The sequence below is a fragment of the Urocampus carinirostris genome, chromosome 13 (genome assembly GCF_059441175.1).
Source record: "Urocampus carinirostris isolate Australia breed hairy pipefish chromosome 13, RoL_Ucar_1.0, whole genome shotgun sequence".
Taxonomy (NCBI): Eukaryota; Metazoa; Chordata; class Actinopteri; order Syngnathiformes; family Syngnathidae; genus Urocampus; species Urocampus carinirostris.
In genome coordinates, this window is record NC_142361.1 from 21,865,696 (window position 1) to 21,881,346 (window position 15,651).

General features: G+C 39.0%; 1 protein-coding gene across 1 annotated transcript; it reads right to left on the reverse strand.

Annotated features, from left to right (window-relative positions):
* Positions 1–4,423: 4,423 nt before the first annotated feature.
* On the reverse strand, positions 4,424–14,144 carry ccnj (cyclin J). Its single transcript, XM_088351874.1, is given in 7 exon segments — positions 4,424–5,136; positions 5,139–5,350; positions 5,463–5,622; positions 11,071–11,370; positions 11,453–11,663; positions 13,784–13,864; positions 13,932–14,144. Coding segments are annotated over 7 exon segments (1,032 nt in total). The 5' UTR covers positions 13,944–14,144; the 3' UTR covers positions 4,424–5,080.
* Positions 14,145–15,651: the final 1,507 nt, after the last annotated feature.

Consider the following 15,651-nt stretch of genomic DNA (forward strand, 5'->3'; position numbering starts at 1 on the left):
TGAAAATATTAAAGCCATTGAAGTGAAACATCAATTTGCCCCTTGTACATAAAGCGTACATACGACACTTTAATAAGTTTTGTTTTTTATGGTATGTATTTTTAGAAGCGATTCATACATCAGACAATAATATACTGTTTTAGCTCTATGTTTTCCATTCGTTTAATGGTTTTGGTTAATAATGGTTTAGGTTTAATTAAGCGTGGCTTGAAAGATGGGGGAGTTGACAATAAATAGAGCTGACCGTGGTGCTGAACACGTATTAATTTATATTTTTTCTAGACGTGGTAAAAAAGGATAAAAAAATCAAGTGTGGACGATGGGCCAAGGGTGGAGGAGTGGTCTAGACAGTTGAGGGGACATAACGCCTTTTTAACTCATTGACTGCCATAACATGTACATACTTTTTCAGAAGTATGGTCCCTGAGTGTCAAAATGTAAAACAAATATGTTTTTTTTTTGTTTTATTAAAAAAACTATGCTAAAGGCTTCGGCACTGATGATCAGTAAGTATCGAGCACCTGGGAATAATTTCAGTATGATAAATAACTACTAGATGGCAGGAATGGCTTTGATCAGATCTTTGTCCACACGTTGAGAAGCACCCATCTTGTGTTGCTTTCTCTATCCAGCGCCTGAGAGTGTGACGCCGTTCGATGAGTGTCCAAAATCGTGTGATCAAATCACCAGAAACATCCGGTGCTGAAAAGTTCTTGCAAAGTTCATGCATTGTTTATGCATAAGTTCAGTGTTCTTGCCATAAGATGATATTTTGCAAGCAAAATGCCCTTGCTTTTATGGAAAGCATTGTTTAGATATTGGAAGTATTACAAATGCAAAAAAAAAACCCACAGAAGTGAAAGTTCTACTTGAAATGCATCCTTTCACAAAAAGACGTTATTTACATACGTTTTCTTGGAAACGAGTATTTTTAAGGAACTTAAGAAAAGTCAAATGTTGTTTAGTAAAAGCTAGAAATACACTTTTTCTAATGAAATATGAGGGTTCAAGTATTCCTTTTTTATGTCATATGTCTATTCACAAAAGTACATTTTCTTTAAACCTTCAACAATTAGTCAAAATGGCAAAAAGTGGCTGCCAACCGCACTTCCCATTTGAGATTAACGTCTGGCATTGAATGAATTAAGTGATCACATGATATTTATGAGGACAAAATAACAATTTTGGTGGAGAACTGTCCCCTACATCCATGACAAAATTACACCCCTTGGTGTGGACAAAGCAAAAATCCCCATATGTCTTTGTGAATTTATTTTAATCTAAAACTGATCTTAGCTTGTACTGCTCATGTGTTTCTGAAAGTCAAATGGGACAGTTTGATATGCTTTATTTACCCTTTTAGGATCTCATTGCCTGGCAATAAGGTGGTTCCAACAATCGTATTCGATAGCCATTTTCGGTTTTAAACACAAATAGGTTGTTTGGTTGTTTTCTCATATTCTGGAAAAAAAATGAGCACGATAACATTTACTGCTTTTTTAACATAAAAGGTTGGTGCCTTGCTGTAGAAAACCTCAAGCCTTGACTTTGCATATGTTTAATCTGCAGTATTTTCTGAAATGCAATATATGCCAGGCCATAAATACTGCCTGACCATTACCAGTGCTACCAAATACAACAAGTCAAGTCACATCAGGTCATGTTTATTTGTATAGCCCTTAATCACAATAAGTTCTAAAGGGCTGAACAGAATAGACCGTGTATATATATATATATATATATATATATATATATATATATAGTGTCTTGCACAAATCTAGCCTTTATGGAAGAGTGCCAAGAACGAAGCCATTTATTAAAGATATCCATAAAAAAGGTAGTTTAAAGTTTGCCATAAGCCACCTGGGAGACACACCAAACATGTGGAAGAAGGTGCTCTGGTCGGATGAGACCAAAATTGAACTTTTAGGCATCAATGCAAGACGTTATGTTTGGCGTAAAAGCAGCACAGCTCATACCCCTCAGCACACCATCTCCACAGTCAAACATGGTGGTGGCAGCATCATGGTTTGGGCCTTCTTGAACATCTTTTCAACTATTTTTAAAAAATGTGATCTGCAACCTTAGTGGAACTGTTTAAACTGAATTTATATTCCATAGCTTATGAATGACCTATGTCGCATGTTGACGATGTCTGTGCATACAATTCATTTCAACAGATTACCTTATTCCGACACTAAAAAGTGCACCGGATTAAAAGGCGCACCTCCAAAAACAGTATTGTAAAAAAAAAAAAAAAACAATCACTTATGAGGTGCACCGGACAAGTATTACTTCACCCGTTTATAGCAAATTATGAATTACATATTTTCTGTTAATCCTGCGAAAAAAAATCAGGCAACGATATGAAACCTCAGTGGAACTGTTTAAATCCAGGCTTAAAACACACTTCAATTCATAGCTTACGAATGACCTACACCAGCCCAACCTCCTAAACAGAAGGAAAAAGAATAACTTATTGAGCTTCTCTAAGAAATGCACGTACTTGCACTCGCACCATGAACAAGCTGACTGAGGTTACAATGATGACACAAACCAAGAGATGATGGCACTAAGTAAAAAAGTAACAAATTCTATAGGGCACTTTTAAATGAAATGCTGATTTTTGGATACTTTACACAAAGGGGCAGTTCTGTTTGCTAGCTTAACAAAAACATTTGGTCAGAGAACAGACCAACTGTTGGGGACACTATACATTATAGCAACCATTTAATAGCCCTATGGCAGAAATAATAAAATAATTTGTATTTCAATGTTTTCCTTTGTGGAGCAAGATAGTGCCTCTCAGAGGTCAATTGGTCAAAACTGGCTTAAAGGACATAGTTAGGGGGGGCTATAATGCCCTTGGCTTTGTGCACCAGCCGTTGCACCACAGAGCTTGTAAGTCAGATGACCTAAAAGTATATTTTGCAAATGTCGGAAGCACGTTTTTGTCCTTCATTGATAGGTCATCAAAAAATAATATATAACAGCTTCAAAAAATCTCAATGAGAAAAAAAAAGGCAGACAGGACAGATTTGGAAATAACAAAAAGAAGTTCAGTTTTTCCAGCAGGAAAACTTTTTTTTTTTTTTTAGTTTTTTTCCTTTTTTTGGTAATTAGTTTTTGCAGTTTGTGCTGCATGCTTCTTTAATTTTTGTTAAAGCCTCCCCATGCTTAGCCATGCCTGGCCATTGCTCTGTTTGCAAACAAAAGCTTGACATATGACATTTAGTATCCAGTTTGAAGGATGTGATTGATATCTGATTCAACTTCTCATACAGGACCTCAGCCAGTCACTGCAGTTTCTCAATCACATCCCACGGTAATAACGGCATGACCTTTCTCCCAACAGGCAGAGCTGGAGCTGCCACTTTCTAATGCCATCCTTCCTTTACTACTCTGTTAAGGAGTTTCAGAACGAGAACTTATTTTGACAAAGTAGTTAACAGTCAATCTGGTTATCAATACTGCTATCAAGCCATACATAAGCTAGATTAAACCATTGTGATATTCCCTTTGTTTCAATATTGAAAAGTAGTTGTGTTTCTCAATTTTCTATTTTTTTTAGATTACACTGTTCACCCAAGGTCACAAAGTTTCAAAACCTGGATGTAATTTGAGTGTCTTAACCATTATTCTTTCACGTGCAAGGCTCTTGATGAGGCCCAGGAGTACCTCAGTCATGACCTCAGCAAATAATGTCACTCTGACATATCCTCCCAACTTCCGTGTCACCTTTAGTTTTTTAACTGATCTCTTTCTCAGGTCGGAACAGCAGACTCACAGGTTTTGTTATAGGTTAAGTCACATCTGTCGTCGCTGATGGCAGCACATGATTAAGTGATCATTTCTGAATCTTTTTTCTTTCTTTCTTTTATAATTGATTATTGCCTCACATCTTAAGCAACCAAATTATAAGAGTAACCATAAAACTAAGTTATCATCCTCCCTTTATGGTATTTGTCCAAGAAAATGAATTCTACGTTTACTTTAATATTCAGCAACAACCATCATTGTATTTTTTTTTTCTTTAAAGGAATACTATTTAATCAAATATCACAGCAATCAAAATCAAAGCGATAAGAACGGAAACAACAAAAAGGCATGCTGGTTTAAGATCAGGGGATGGGGTAATCTTAACTTGTGCAGTCATTTGAGACATTTTGTGATTAAGGGCTTTTCGTTCTGTGTACATTGTTACACAGAATGACAATACAAGGAAATTAATTATTATTATTATTATAAAATAAATGTGACATGACTTGACTGACAAGTTGAAAGCTTATCGCAAATTGTTGAAGTCTCATTAAAACTGGCAGACATGACGGGAGCTGTTCATATGCTAGACAAGGCTCTTTGGGATAGTATTATGGTACAGTAATTTAAAAAAAAGCACAGAATAGCCAAATTGAGAAGAAAATAAGTTGAACAGAAATGTGCATTTATTTAAAATGAGCATTCGTGCAGAGCACTGAAATTATCCGTCCACACAAGAGTAATAATTTCCACATATAAACTAGTTCCCAACACAGTTCACAGTTATGTAAACAAAAAACAATCTGTGAACGTAAGGAAAAGACCACTCTGTCCACACAAAAAAATAATTTACTACAATGGGCATTACTCTTGTGCTGTTAACGGCTTAAACTTAAGTCACTAACAACACAGGTCAACGCCACTTCTTGATGAATACTTATAAGGTAGTTTGTTTCAAATATATACAATTTTTGCTTGTTGCAAAAAATGATAGTAACACTAGTAATACAGCAGCACAAATCAGACACTTGTAGTACCAGTACAGTACTTATATAAGTTATGAATTGAACAAAAATTCCAATACTGGCTCTCCACAGAAAAATATTACAAAGCATGTATATTGCACATCGCTTAAACTTTAGGGTCCAAAGTGTTGCAACTGTCCCATCCAGTCTTCTTAAATTAAAAACATGCTTTTTTCTACTAATGTAACACTTTTCGGTCGTCTTTTTCCCCCTATTAAATCTCAAATGTCCATCACCTGTCATAGATTGGGGCACAAGTATAGTGCATACCAACTTGGTAAGCCCTGTTAGTAAGGTTAGACTTTGGCTCTAATGCTGCACTGATGGGTTGGGTACTGCCCTGAGGTTGGGCATTTGAGACCTGCATTGTGGCAGTGTGGGCAAGATAGGTGGCAGGCATGTGATTTGATGTTACAGCTGGCTGCACAGCTTGCTGGGTATACTGCATGCTGGGCCTGTGAAGGTATTGGGCCACAGTCGCTGCCTGGCTCAGACCGTGGTAAACTGTCTGACCCTGCTGCTGGCCTTTCTGCTTGCTGGCCTCTTTGACGTCACTGTCATGTGCACTAGAAGAAAAATAAGGAACACAATTTAATTACAATATTATATTGCAATATACATTTGCTTTACAACTGCATCCTGCATGTTTGATGCATGTTTCTATTCATTTGTACGCACGTAAGGAGCTTCTCAGCACATGGGACCAGGTTCTCCCATGTATAGCTTGTGAGTTGCTGCATTCGGGGTGGCCATGTAGGGGATACATGCAGGATGAGGCGTGAGGTAGCCACGCATGCAGCAGCCACCAGGGACGGAACAAAACATAAAAACAGATGATCTGGGAAAAGAACAAATGTCCCAAAAAATGAAGAAGACATTCGAGTGGATGAAAGAGGAATGGTATTGTACATGTTTAACAATAAGCAAATAATTTATGAAGAGCTAATAAGGCTTGCACAAAAATAACTACCAGATTTCTCTTTTTCCTATTTTTTGCTTTCTTTTCCATAATCAAAAACTGAACAGTTACAGTTGCCCAGTTCAAATAACTCATTGGAACATTGGAATGGATGGAATGACTGCGTCCCAGTTCCCGGACGTACCAATTCGCCATGTAACATAATGACATCTGATAACATGGAGTTTTTAATGTAATTAAAACATCCAATGGAATGCATTGTATTGATAAAATAATGTTCTCATCTTACGTAGTTATGTCGATTGGAGGGACATACTCAAGTACGGAACATTACGCAAATTTCACACTGCTTTGGCTTTTTAAGTTTAGCAATTTTGAACACTGTCATCCTATACTGCTGGTATCAGGTATCACCACACCCAAAGAGGCATGATCTGGTCAAGCGTCACCGGTCCATGTAAAAAGAATTGGCTGAGGAATAGCAGTAGTCTTTTTTCCTGCTCGGCTCGTTTGTCTCGCACAACGGTCGCTTAGCGTGTCAGTGCAGGGGGGGTTTTGGGGTTTTTAAGGGTTATTGATCTATCTTCGTTATTCATTATCCATTATCCGTTATCGGTCAGTTCATAATACGCTACAAAGCCTAGGAGCCAGGACACTTACTCTCAGCCAAAAGGCCAAACTAAGGTCCTAGCACTGCGGCCTTGAGATCAGCACGTGGGCCATACGTTGCCAACATCCGGAGCCTGAGAACAAATCTCTCTACGACGACAAATAAAGTGATGGATTCAGATTTAACTCCATTAATGCTGGTTCTTGGGAATGAGCGTTTTTTTTCTGTACAAGGGAATTTCCCCAAACTGACTAGCATTATAGCAGGAAACTTTATTTTGTGCTAGTAACTTTTAGCGGTCGAAAACTCCCATAATCTCCGGCTCTTCCATTCTCACTAGTCTTCCGATATTGGGCCCTTATCGGGTCAAAGTAAGATACTATGGAATGACTCTAACATGGGATCCATTTTGTAGCATTAATAGGGGGTGAATAAATTATTTGGACAAATAAAACTATTGATTAATTAAAATAAAGAGCGAAATATATTATTTTCAAAACTCGTCTAGTCTTTTTGGAGCACCACATTTGTTATTCAGACAATTATATCGGGTAAACAGAATAAAAAAAAAAACGTTTCAGTCTCATAATTTGGAGGATCAGCTACATAGCAATTTTAAGTGAATAACTTTTTATCATTTTTGATAATTCACTATACTTTAATCAAGACACACCATCTCGGATTTATGGAGTTTTCTTTTTACTAATAATCTACTGAAAAAACACCCCACAGACAAAGAGAGAATAATAAAAGAAAAAGATCAAAGTTGGAATGTGGCACCATTTAAAAAGAAAACAAAAATGGCTTGATTATTTCATTATTGTAATTGGATAGAATTCCCCCTTAACGTCACATTAATATCAATACCTAATACCATTAGATGGATTGTGGTTATGGTTTGTAAAGGCTCAGTCTGAATGTCATTGGCGGTCGAGCGTTGAGGGACAATCAACGCTGGGGACCTGGTCTGTACGAGGACCACGGAATGCAGTGCTTTGAAACAGTCTTTGACTGTGGGTGGTTGGGGGCTTCTTTGAGGTTGCTGGCCTTCTCGATCAGGCTTGGGCACTGGCCAGCAAGGTTCTCTGGTTGCTTTTTGAGCTGGGACTGGGTCAAAACCTTTTTGGTTGCATGCAGGCAAGGATTTGGTCCTGTTCTGCAGTTACTTTGACGTCCTAGTTAACTACTTCGGTCTGGCCGGCCCCCTGGGGGTAAGTTGTCACAGCGACCTTTGATATGCGAGGATATGTGAGGTAGCGCCCCACCAACCCACATTCACCCAGTATCTGCCAGAAAATTAAGTTAATGTAATTGAAATAAAACAGCATTCACTTCACATGTTTTGACATTGTATGATCATTTTCTGACATTGCAAAGGGTGTATTTGTATTAGGTACTGATCATGTGTGGAGTCAGCTGAAGTCATCATCCTTGCATTGCAGATGGAGGAGGATGGGGAGGGAAAGAGAGGGAGATTGGAAGCAAAAGCGGTTGGAGAGAGCAGCTTTTGTCTGCCTGAAAGAACAATACTGTCCCAAAGTTCAGTCCTCTACCGTTTCTCCTAAGACTTCGTGAGGGCATTTTGATGTTGTAGGACCTTGGTTTCTGAGCTGGCCTTGTAATGACCCCAGGTTGCGCTGTGTTTTTTACCTAGACTTTCTGTCCTGGCCGCAGCTCCTGTCTCTGCTGTGTGCGGTGTCTTTTGTTAAACAGGACGTTTTCTTCTCCTTTAATTTTAAACTTTCTCCCTGAAAGCTTGCAGGTCAGGCCACCTCGGTTCTAAATTGACGTGCAGGGGTGTTATGATGTTTTGACCCAGAAGAATTTGTGCAGGAGAGGTGCCTTGCACCAAAGGTGTGGCCCTGTAAGCCATGGGGGGTAGAGTGGAATTTCTCCCTTCCTCAGGAGAGATTTGAGTGTCCCCACAGCTTCTGAATTCCTCTAAGAATAGCTGAGGTTGCTAGTCACATGTTTGAAGTCATACTCTGGCGAAGTTTGCAAGGTCTAATGACCAAAACTGATGACCACAGTCAGTGACCAGGACTTCGGAGATACCGTAGCGTGCGAAAATAGCCTTGAGCTTCTCAATTACTGAGGCTGATGTAGAGGATGTGAAGTTTGCTACCTTTATGTAGCACAGGAATTGGTTCACTATCACCAGGTACTAAGGCGATTTCCACTGAAACAGATCAGTTCCTACCAGTTGCCATTGTCTGGACGGCAGCAGTGTCGAAATTAGTGCCTCATGGAAGGTATGAATGGAGTGGGGTGGCTAAAGACAACAAATACTGGCTGTTCAGTTACTTGCCCTTCTTATTTTATTGTGCTATTTAACTGACCTTTCGTCCGAAGAACTTTGGCAGTATTTTTGTTGCAGTAGTGAGAGGACCATGCTTATTCTTTGAGTAAACTTCAGCTGGAATGGCTGTCACATCCGCTCCTGTGTCCAACTTAAAAGTGATTTGTTGGCTGTTGAGTCTTTTGCCATGTTTGCGATTGGCCACTGGCTGACACACTTCCAATGAGAATATTATCAGCCTCCTCTTCTTGGCTCTTCTGTACACTGCTCAGCTTTGTTTTGAAGAGGGCTGCAAAGTGTAAGGTCAAGTCATTTTTATTTGTATAGCCCTTAATCATGACTCTTTTTGTGGCCCTTTTGGCACTGCACTGCATTGCAGCACAATCAGTGGGACAGCGCTTTGCCACAACCATCCACAGGCTATTTGTTGTCTTGGCGCTCTTTCATGTTCCCTTGATCCCTTGAGTGGGGGGCCTTCATTGTGTTTCTAGAATTATTTCTTACTTTCCACTATGTCCAAATTAGCTTTATTTAGTGACTCAGAATCTGCTATTTCTTTATTTTATGTCGTCTTATTTTTAAGACAGTTTTTGCCAGTGTTAATTCAATGTCCATCTTCAGGCTATTAGACAGTCCCTGGTGTTTTATGCAAACCACCAACCTGTCTCTGATTATTTCGTCTTGCATTGCATCATTGTTACAGTGTTTTGCCAGTTTATAAACTGCAACGTTGAATGATATAGTCGATTCACCTGGCTTATGGCTCCTTTTGTTGAATTTGAACAGTCCATCAATAACATTCTGCTCACAAACAAAATAAATATCAAAAGCCTCTTTGATTGGCTTATATTTCGGTTTGTCTTCATCACTTAGCTCCAATATGCTTAGAATATCACAAGCTTTATCACCCATGGTATAAACTGCAACTGGCTGGAAACCACTTGAGGGTGTCCCCTGCCCACTGCCCAAAGATGGCTGGATGAGCTCCAGCAGCCCCGCAACCCTTGTGAGGATGAGCGTGCAGGCAATGGATGGATGGATGGATTGTATAAACTTGAATTGGTTTGATACGCATCACCTTTTGGTCAATTCCAGCAGCAACTCGAAACCTCTTGAATCTGTGAATCCAGTTTGGCCAACTTGCAAAGAGTGATAAGTCAAAATATTCTTAGGTGGATTTTTTGGGAAAAAGAGAATCCGTCTTTACCTTTCATCATCTTAATCTGTTTTATTTTTATTTTTCATGGCAGAAAAATATTCAGGATCAATCTCAATTAAGCCTATATCAGAATTAAGTCTATTCCAGCTTGTTTCGGTTGTTATGAGCATACCCCTACTATTACAGTTTTTAACTTCTAATTAGTTAGCCACTTAGCTCCATGCCAGCATTTGTCAAAACGTCTAATTATGCCTTGAGGAAACATCTTCTCTCCGGCTTCCAAGTTGTGGTGTGGGGACTCACATGTCAGCACTCACTTGTCAAACTGTCGGTTATGCTTTGTGGAAAAGTCTTCTCTCCGGTTTCAGAATCATGGTGATGGGACTTGGGACTTCTGACACCATGTAACAATGTTTAGTACATTGTCTATATGACTAAGACTCATAAAAAGAGAGTATATTTTCATGCTGCTTTAATCATACATCCAAGCTCATTGGCATCTCACAACATACTGTCTCGAAGAATGGGCGTTACTTTAAATGTCCCTGGTCAACTCCTAACACGTGCACATTGGTTCCTACCAATATTCCCACAAACGAAGGCTAGTTATTGCAAAGTATTTATATTTCACACTGAATCTCGTTATTAATAAATCTTTTCAAATTAAGGAGCTTAACTCTTGCTACAATGCTGCCAACTGAGGAAGAGCCAGATAGATACTGGTAACATCTTACTTGACTTGAGATCACGGCCAGTAGATGCTCATGTTTTCCAGCAGATACTCATTTTTTTAATTAACTGTCTGACACCACAGCTTGTAGCAGCCTGGCAATGTGTACAACATTTTTTTTTTTCAACCAGCCGGCACAACAATCGAAGGGCACAACAATCGAAGGCTACACTCTGTTGTTAGATACCATCGCGTTACCAGATTGCGCCAATGTATTTACGACTAGTTGGTCTGAACAGATCCCGGTCATTGATCGAAAAGTACCTGTAATATTTTTCGCGAAAGTTGGTATCCCCAATAATAATTTTGGACTGTGCTAATCTGATCTGTTTGGAAAAGGTGGTATATTCCGTACAATGTTTAGAAAGGACTAGGTAATGCAACAACAAGTTGAAGACTACAAAAGTAATAAAAATAGCATTTTCAGGTTAAAAAAACACTATTAAACAAAATCATGAAGCTACTCAGCTTTTTTTTTTATTTTAGGTAAAATGTGCCGCTTATATTTGCTCAGATAAGATGAAATGTATTAGGCTATGAGACTTATCTTTATCAAAAAATGTTATTACCTTGCAGGGAGACTTCTAGGAAGTAATCAGCATATTTGGCCATGTAGAGTTTTGTTTTCTTTAGACACGTAACAGGCCAGCCATCATGAAGATCTCCCTCATGAACAGCGATAGAGAGGTAGTAGTCTATGAAATGAGCTGCTGTGGGCAGGTACAGGTTCCACTGGAAGGATTCAAGCAGGAACAGCTCCATGTGCAGTAGAGCCTGCTTGGTCAAAATTATGTTCATAGAGCTCATGCACCTTAGACTGTTCAGAGTATCCAATTTTGGAACCCTGTCCTCCCGTTCCTCAAATTTACCTGCAACGAGAAAAATAGCACATTACTGCCAAATGCTGAGCGGAAAGAAGTATATGTTGGAACAGTTTCATTCTACACTTACTGGCTAAAAGGAGACATGAGAGCGAGACCATGTGAAGCTGCTGCACAGTGACATCATAGCGGTCCATGAAGAGGTCCAACAGGTAGACGGCAAGGTGCCTTGCTGTGGGACACAACCGGAGGTGGTTGCTGATGATGGCTATCAGGTCTGCAAAGTATCGCCTCAGGTTGAGTTGAGGGGACTGGCCTTTGAAGGCGGGTAGCTTGAGCTCCTGAATGACAACATTTAGAATTCGAGAATGGAACTGTGGTACTAGTTTGACCCTTACTCTGTATTCATTCTGAGCGTATTTTGTGAATTCTCTTGACACAGGCTCATTAGATTATGCAATTATGCAAATCATAAGTCACGTTCATTTGTCACATAGAGTCTTTAAAAATGCATGCAAATGTTCTCAGAACAGTTTGATCACACTGTTGCAGCTGAAAAGGACAAGGACCCGTTTACTTATTGTGAGTCATTCAGATAACAATTAAGAAAGCAAACAAATTAAAACATTGTGAGGCAGTTCAGAGACACTTCGTAACATCAGTATGCTCATACAGGTTTTGCGTTAAGTTGATAGTTTAGTACACACTCAAAATTAGGAGAGAAGACATCAATAGATTTTGAACTTGCACGGAGAACGGAGAAGAGCCGGAAACTCACAAAAAAAAATCCAACCTGTCATGCAGTGAGGTATCTATCTGGCGGGGAAGTCAGATTTACAAATAAATTTACCTACATTCAGGGATCAGAATGGAGATTTTCATTTTCAGCTGAAATAGCCAGGGTCCAGGAATAAAGCAGGACGGAGCTCCCCCAACTCAATATTGACGTATGCCACGAGGCAAGAGAATTGTGTGCCTCATTCCGCATCTTCAGACGCTCAGCCCAGTGTTATGTTACGTACTATTGTATTAATAATATTCAATGTATCTATCTATCTGCCCTGGTCATATCCCTGGAGAGGGTGACCGACAGCAAGACAAACACATAATTTGAAAAAAATAAAAAAAAATTGGGGGGGACCATACCCAACCTAAATGCCCAAACACCCAAACAAGTTAAGCACCTCGGCAATTAAGTCTGTCATGCTTTCATCCCTCCAGATGAGACAGGACACAAGAAAGCAGCCCTGTCCCTCGGGTCAGGGTGACACAACACACACAACCGTCAATCTCAGCCTTCCTCTTGGTCTCCTTCCATTTACTTCTGCTCTGTAGATCCTCTTAAACATTCGGTCCTCATCCATCCTCTCCATGTGTCCAAACCAACCGAGTACTTTCTTATCCACACGCTTGCTCAGTTCCACGACTACTCCAGTTCTGTCTCTCACAATTTCATTTCTCAATCTATCCAAATTTGTCACTCCTAACATATTCCTCAAACATTTCATCTCAAAAACATTAAATTTCCCTCTCAAATATGCGTTCAGGCTCCAAGTCTCTGCACCATACAACACCGTCGGGACAATAACAATCTCATACAGTCCCCTCTTAACATCCATACTCATACTCTTGTTGCTAATCACTCTCCTCAGAGCACCCAAAACCTTGCTTCATTGATTCACTTTGTGCAATACCTCACACTCCATTCCACCAACTGCAGCCACATCACAACCCTAGTACCCAAAGCTTTCAACTTCTTCCAGCACCTGTCCATCCAACCTTATTTCTGACGCCATGCCCACTCCATCACGTGAACACTGCGTCACCTTACTCTTCCCAACATTCACACATAACTTACGCCCATCACACACTCTTCCAAACTCAATTACCAACCTTCTCAATGTTTCCTCAGAATCAGCCACAAGCGCTGTGTCACCTGCAAACAACAACTGACTTACCTGCCCCCCCGGTCCACTGTTATCCAATATTCAAAATATAATGTGGGAAATTCTGCAATTTTGATAAAGACAATCCCAAATTGGCAAAGTTAAATGAGGAAGAAATTTAACACTGAATACATGTACACATTTGAATGCATTTTAAGTCCATGATGACAGGTGAAGCTTTGCCACACTTGGCTCCCCTGACTGCACGTCACTGAGGTATGAATGTTTTTAAATCTCAAGTAGCTCTTGAAATGGATTCAAAGGTATTACACCAATTGGAGAACACTCAAGTGTTATACGTTTCAATGTTGATTTATGTGACGCCACTTTTAATGTGAACGCACATGAAAAAAGAGATGTTCATTTAATTTTAATGCCTAAGCAACAACTAAATCCAAATACAATGCATTGGATCCTACTAGCAATATTGACAACAACACTACCGTGTGGAACTTTGACAAGCAAAACAAAAGGCAAATGCAAGGAAACACTTAAAGACCGTTTAGGTGACTCACATTACTTCGCAGCGACTGGTGAATATCTTTAGCCAGCTGTCCATTCCACCACTGGTCCTCTAGCTCCATTTGAAACAGGGGCTGAGGAAAAATATGGGGAAACTGAGCGTAATCAAAACCAAGAAAATAAGAGAAATTACATCCTAACAATTTTGCCCATGCATTTCGCTCCTTGCAAGTTCGAACAGCTGATTAAGGGAGACACGAGCAGCAAGAAACCTGTTCACGCTAGAAGTTAATGTTGTTCTTTGACTTGTTTCAAAACCCTTCATATTCTTTGAAAAAGCGAACTTTCACATAGGGGAGCAGATTAAGAAAAGACGATGACTTGTTTAGCAAAAGTAGTAATTTGAATTGGCTAAACATGTCTCACCGTACGGGTAATCAGTGAAGCCCAGTCCTTTTCCCCAAGCGCAACACACGCCGATGGGGCCTTCACCAGCACCGGAAATAACAAGCATATCAACTGCGTGTTGAAGCACACCCCTGTTCTTACTTGTTGAAAGGTTTTGTTCTACTTTTATTAACGTAAAAATGTAAACATTAAGGTTTGTTTGCTGAAGAGGATTATCCAGTGAGTAAACAGTATCCTCACTTCACAGGGCTGTATAACTAAACACATTTACAATATGTCTGTAAACGCAGCACCCTTCAAAGCCTCTTCCTCTAAAATGTGCTTTAAATCTAAAATTAAAACACGTGGATATTAGGTTGTCTAATACTGCTTATTAAATGAGGGGACTGATTCATAAAGTTTTTCTGTAATGATAATTATAAAAATGTATAAACATTGAAACATAAATGGAATATGAATGGAAACATATTTATTTAAAAAAACTTTTGGAACTAAATCACGAAAAAAACATGATATTTTAAGTTAAATCAAATATAATTTCGACGTTTTTATGTTATTTCTTTAAACAACACAGAGTCAACAGTACAACATGCGGGTTAAATGTTTAACATAAAATAACAATTGCATACCTGTCAACCTCCACGGCTCCATACAAACTGTCGTATTTTCCCTTACAAAATACGAAATAATCTTATACCATATTTTTTTTCAAACGTGTTTATTTATGTAGTTTAACATGTTATATTGCACATGTGTTTTGTTATATCATATATATTGTAACATACATACAGGGTTGGGTAGGGTTACTTTAACTGGATTACTTTCAATTACTTCTGGATTACTCCAATACCAAATATGCTAATAAAAGACAAAATAAACTAAATATGAATACAATTATGAATCACAACACGTGGTAAGCTTTCTCTCCTGGCTTTGATCTCTTTGATCTCCGGCAAAACTAACATAAAATGCGACAGAAACAAAATGAAAATAAACACAATGAGCCTGCCAACATCATTTTTGCCGTTCCATGTATTCCATTACTCCCCAAGCCTGCACAAAATTTAGTAATTTTATTCATATTTAGTTTCTTTTGTCTTTTATTAGCATATTTGGTATTGGAGTAATCCAAAAGTATTTTAAAGTAATCCAGTAAAAGTAAACCTACCCAACCCTGATATACATATATATATATATATATATATAAGCACTCAGAGGCAAGGTCAGGTGCTCTGTTTAGTCTCAGCCAGTAGTCATAGGGGTCTTCCTGGTCTTTGGGCAAAGTTGAATAAAAGTCAGCTAAAGGGACAGCAGAGTACTTGGTACAGCTAAAGTATTTCCTGAGAAGACTATAAATCATGTCAGGGCGGGTATAGACGTCTATATTACTGTTTCTAATGCTAAACCTAACTACATCTTTAGCTTTTCCTCTCAAATGTATAAGGATTTCCTCTGCTTGCTCTTCAAGTTTCACATCACTCCTTTTTATAAATGTCCTCATTAGATCTTCCCA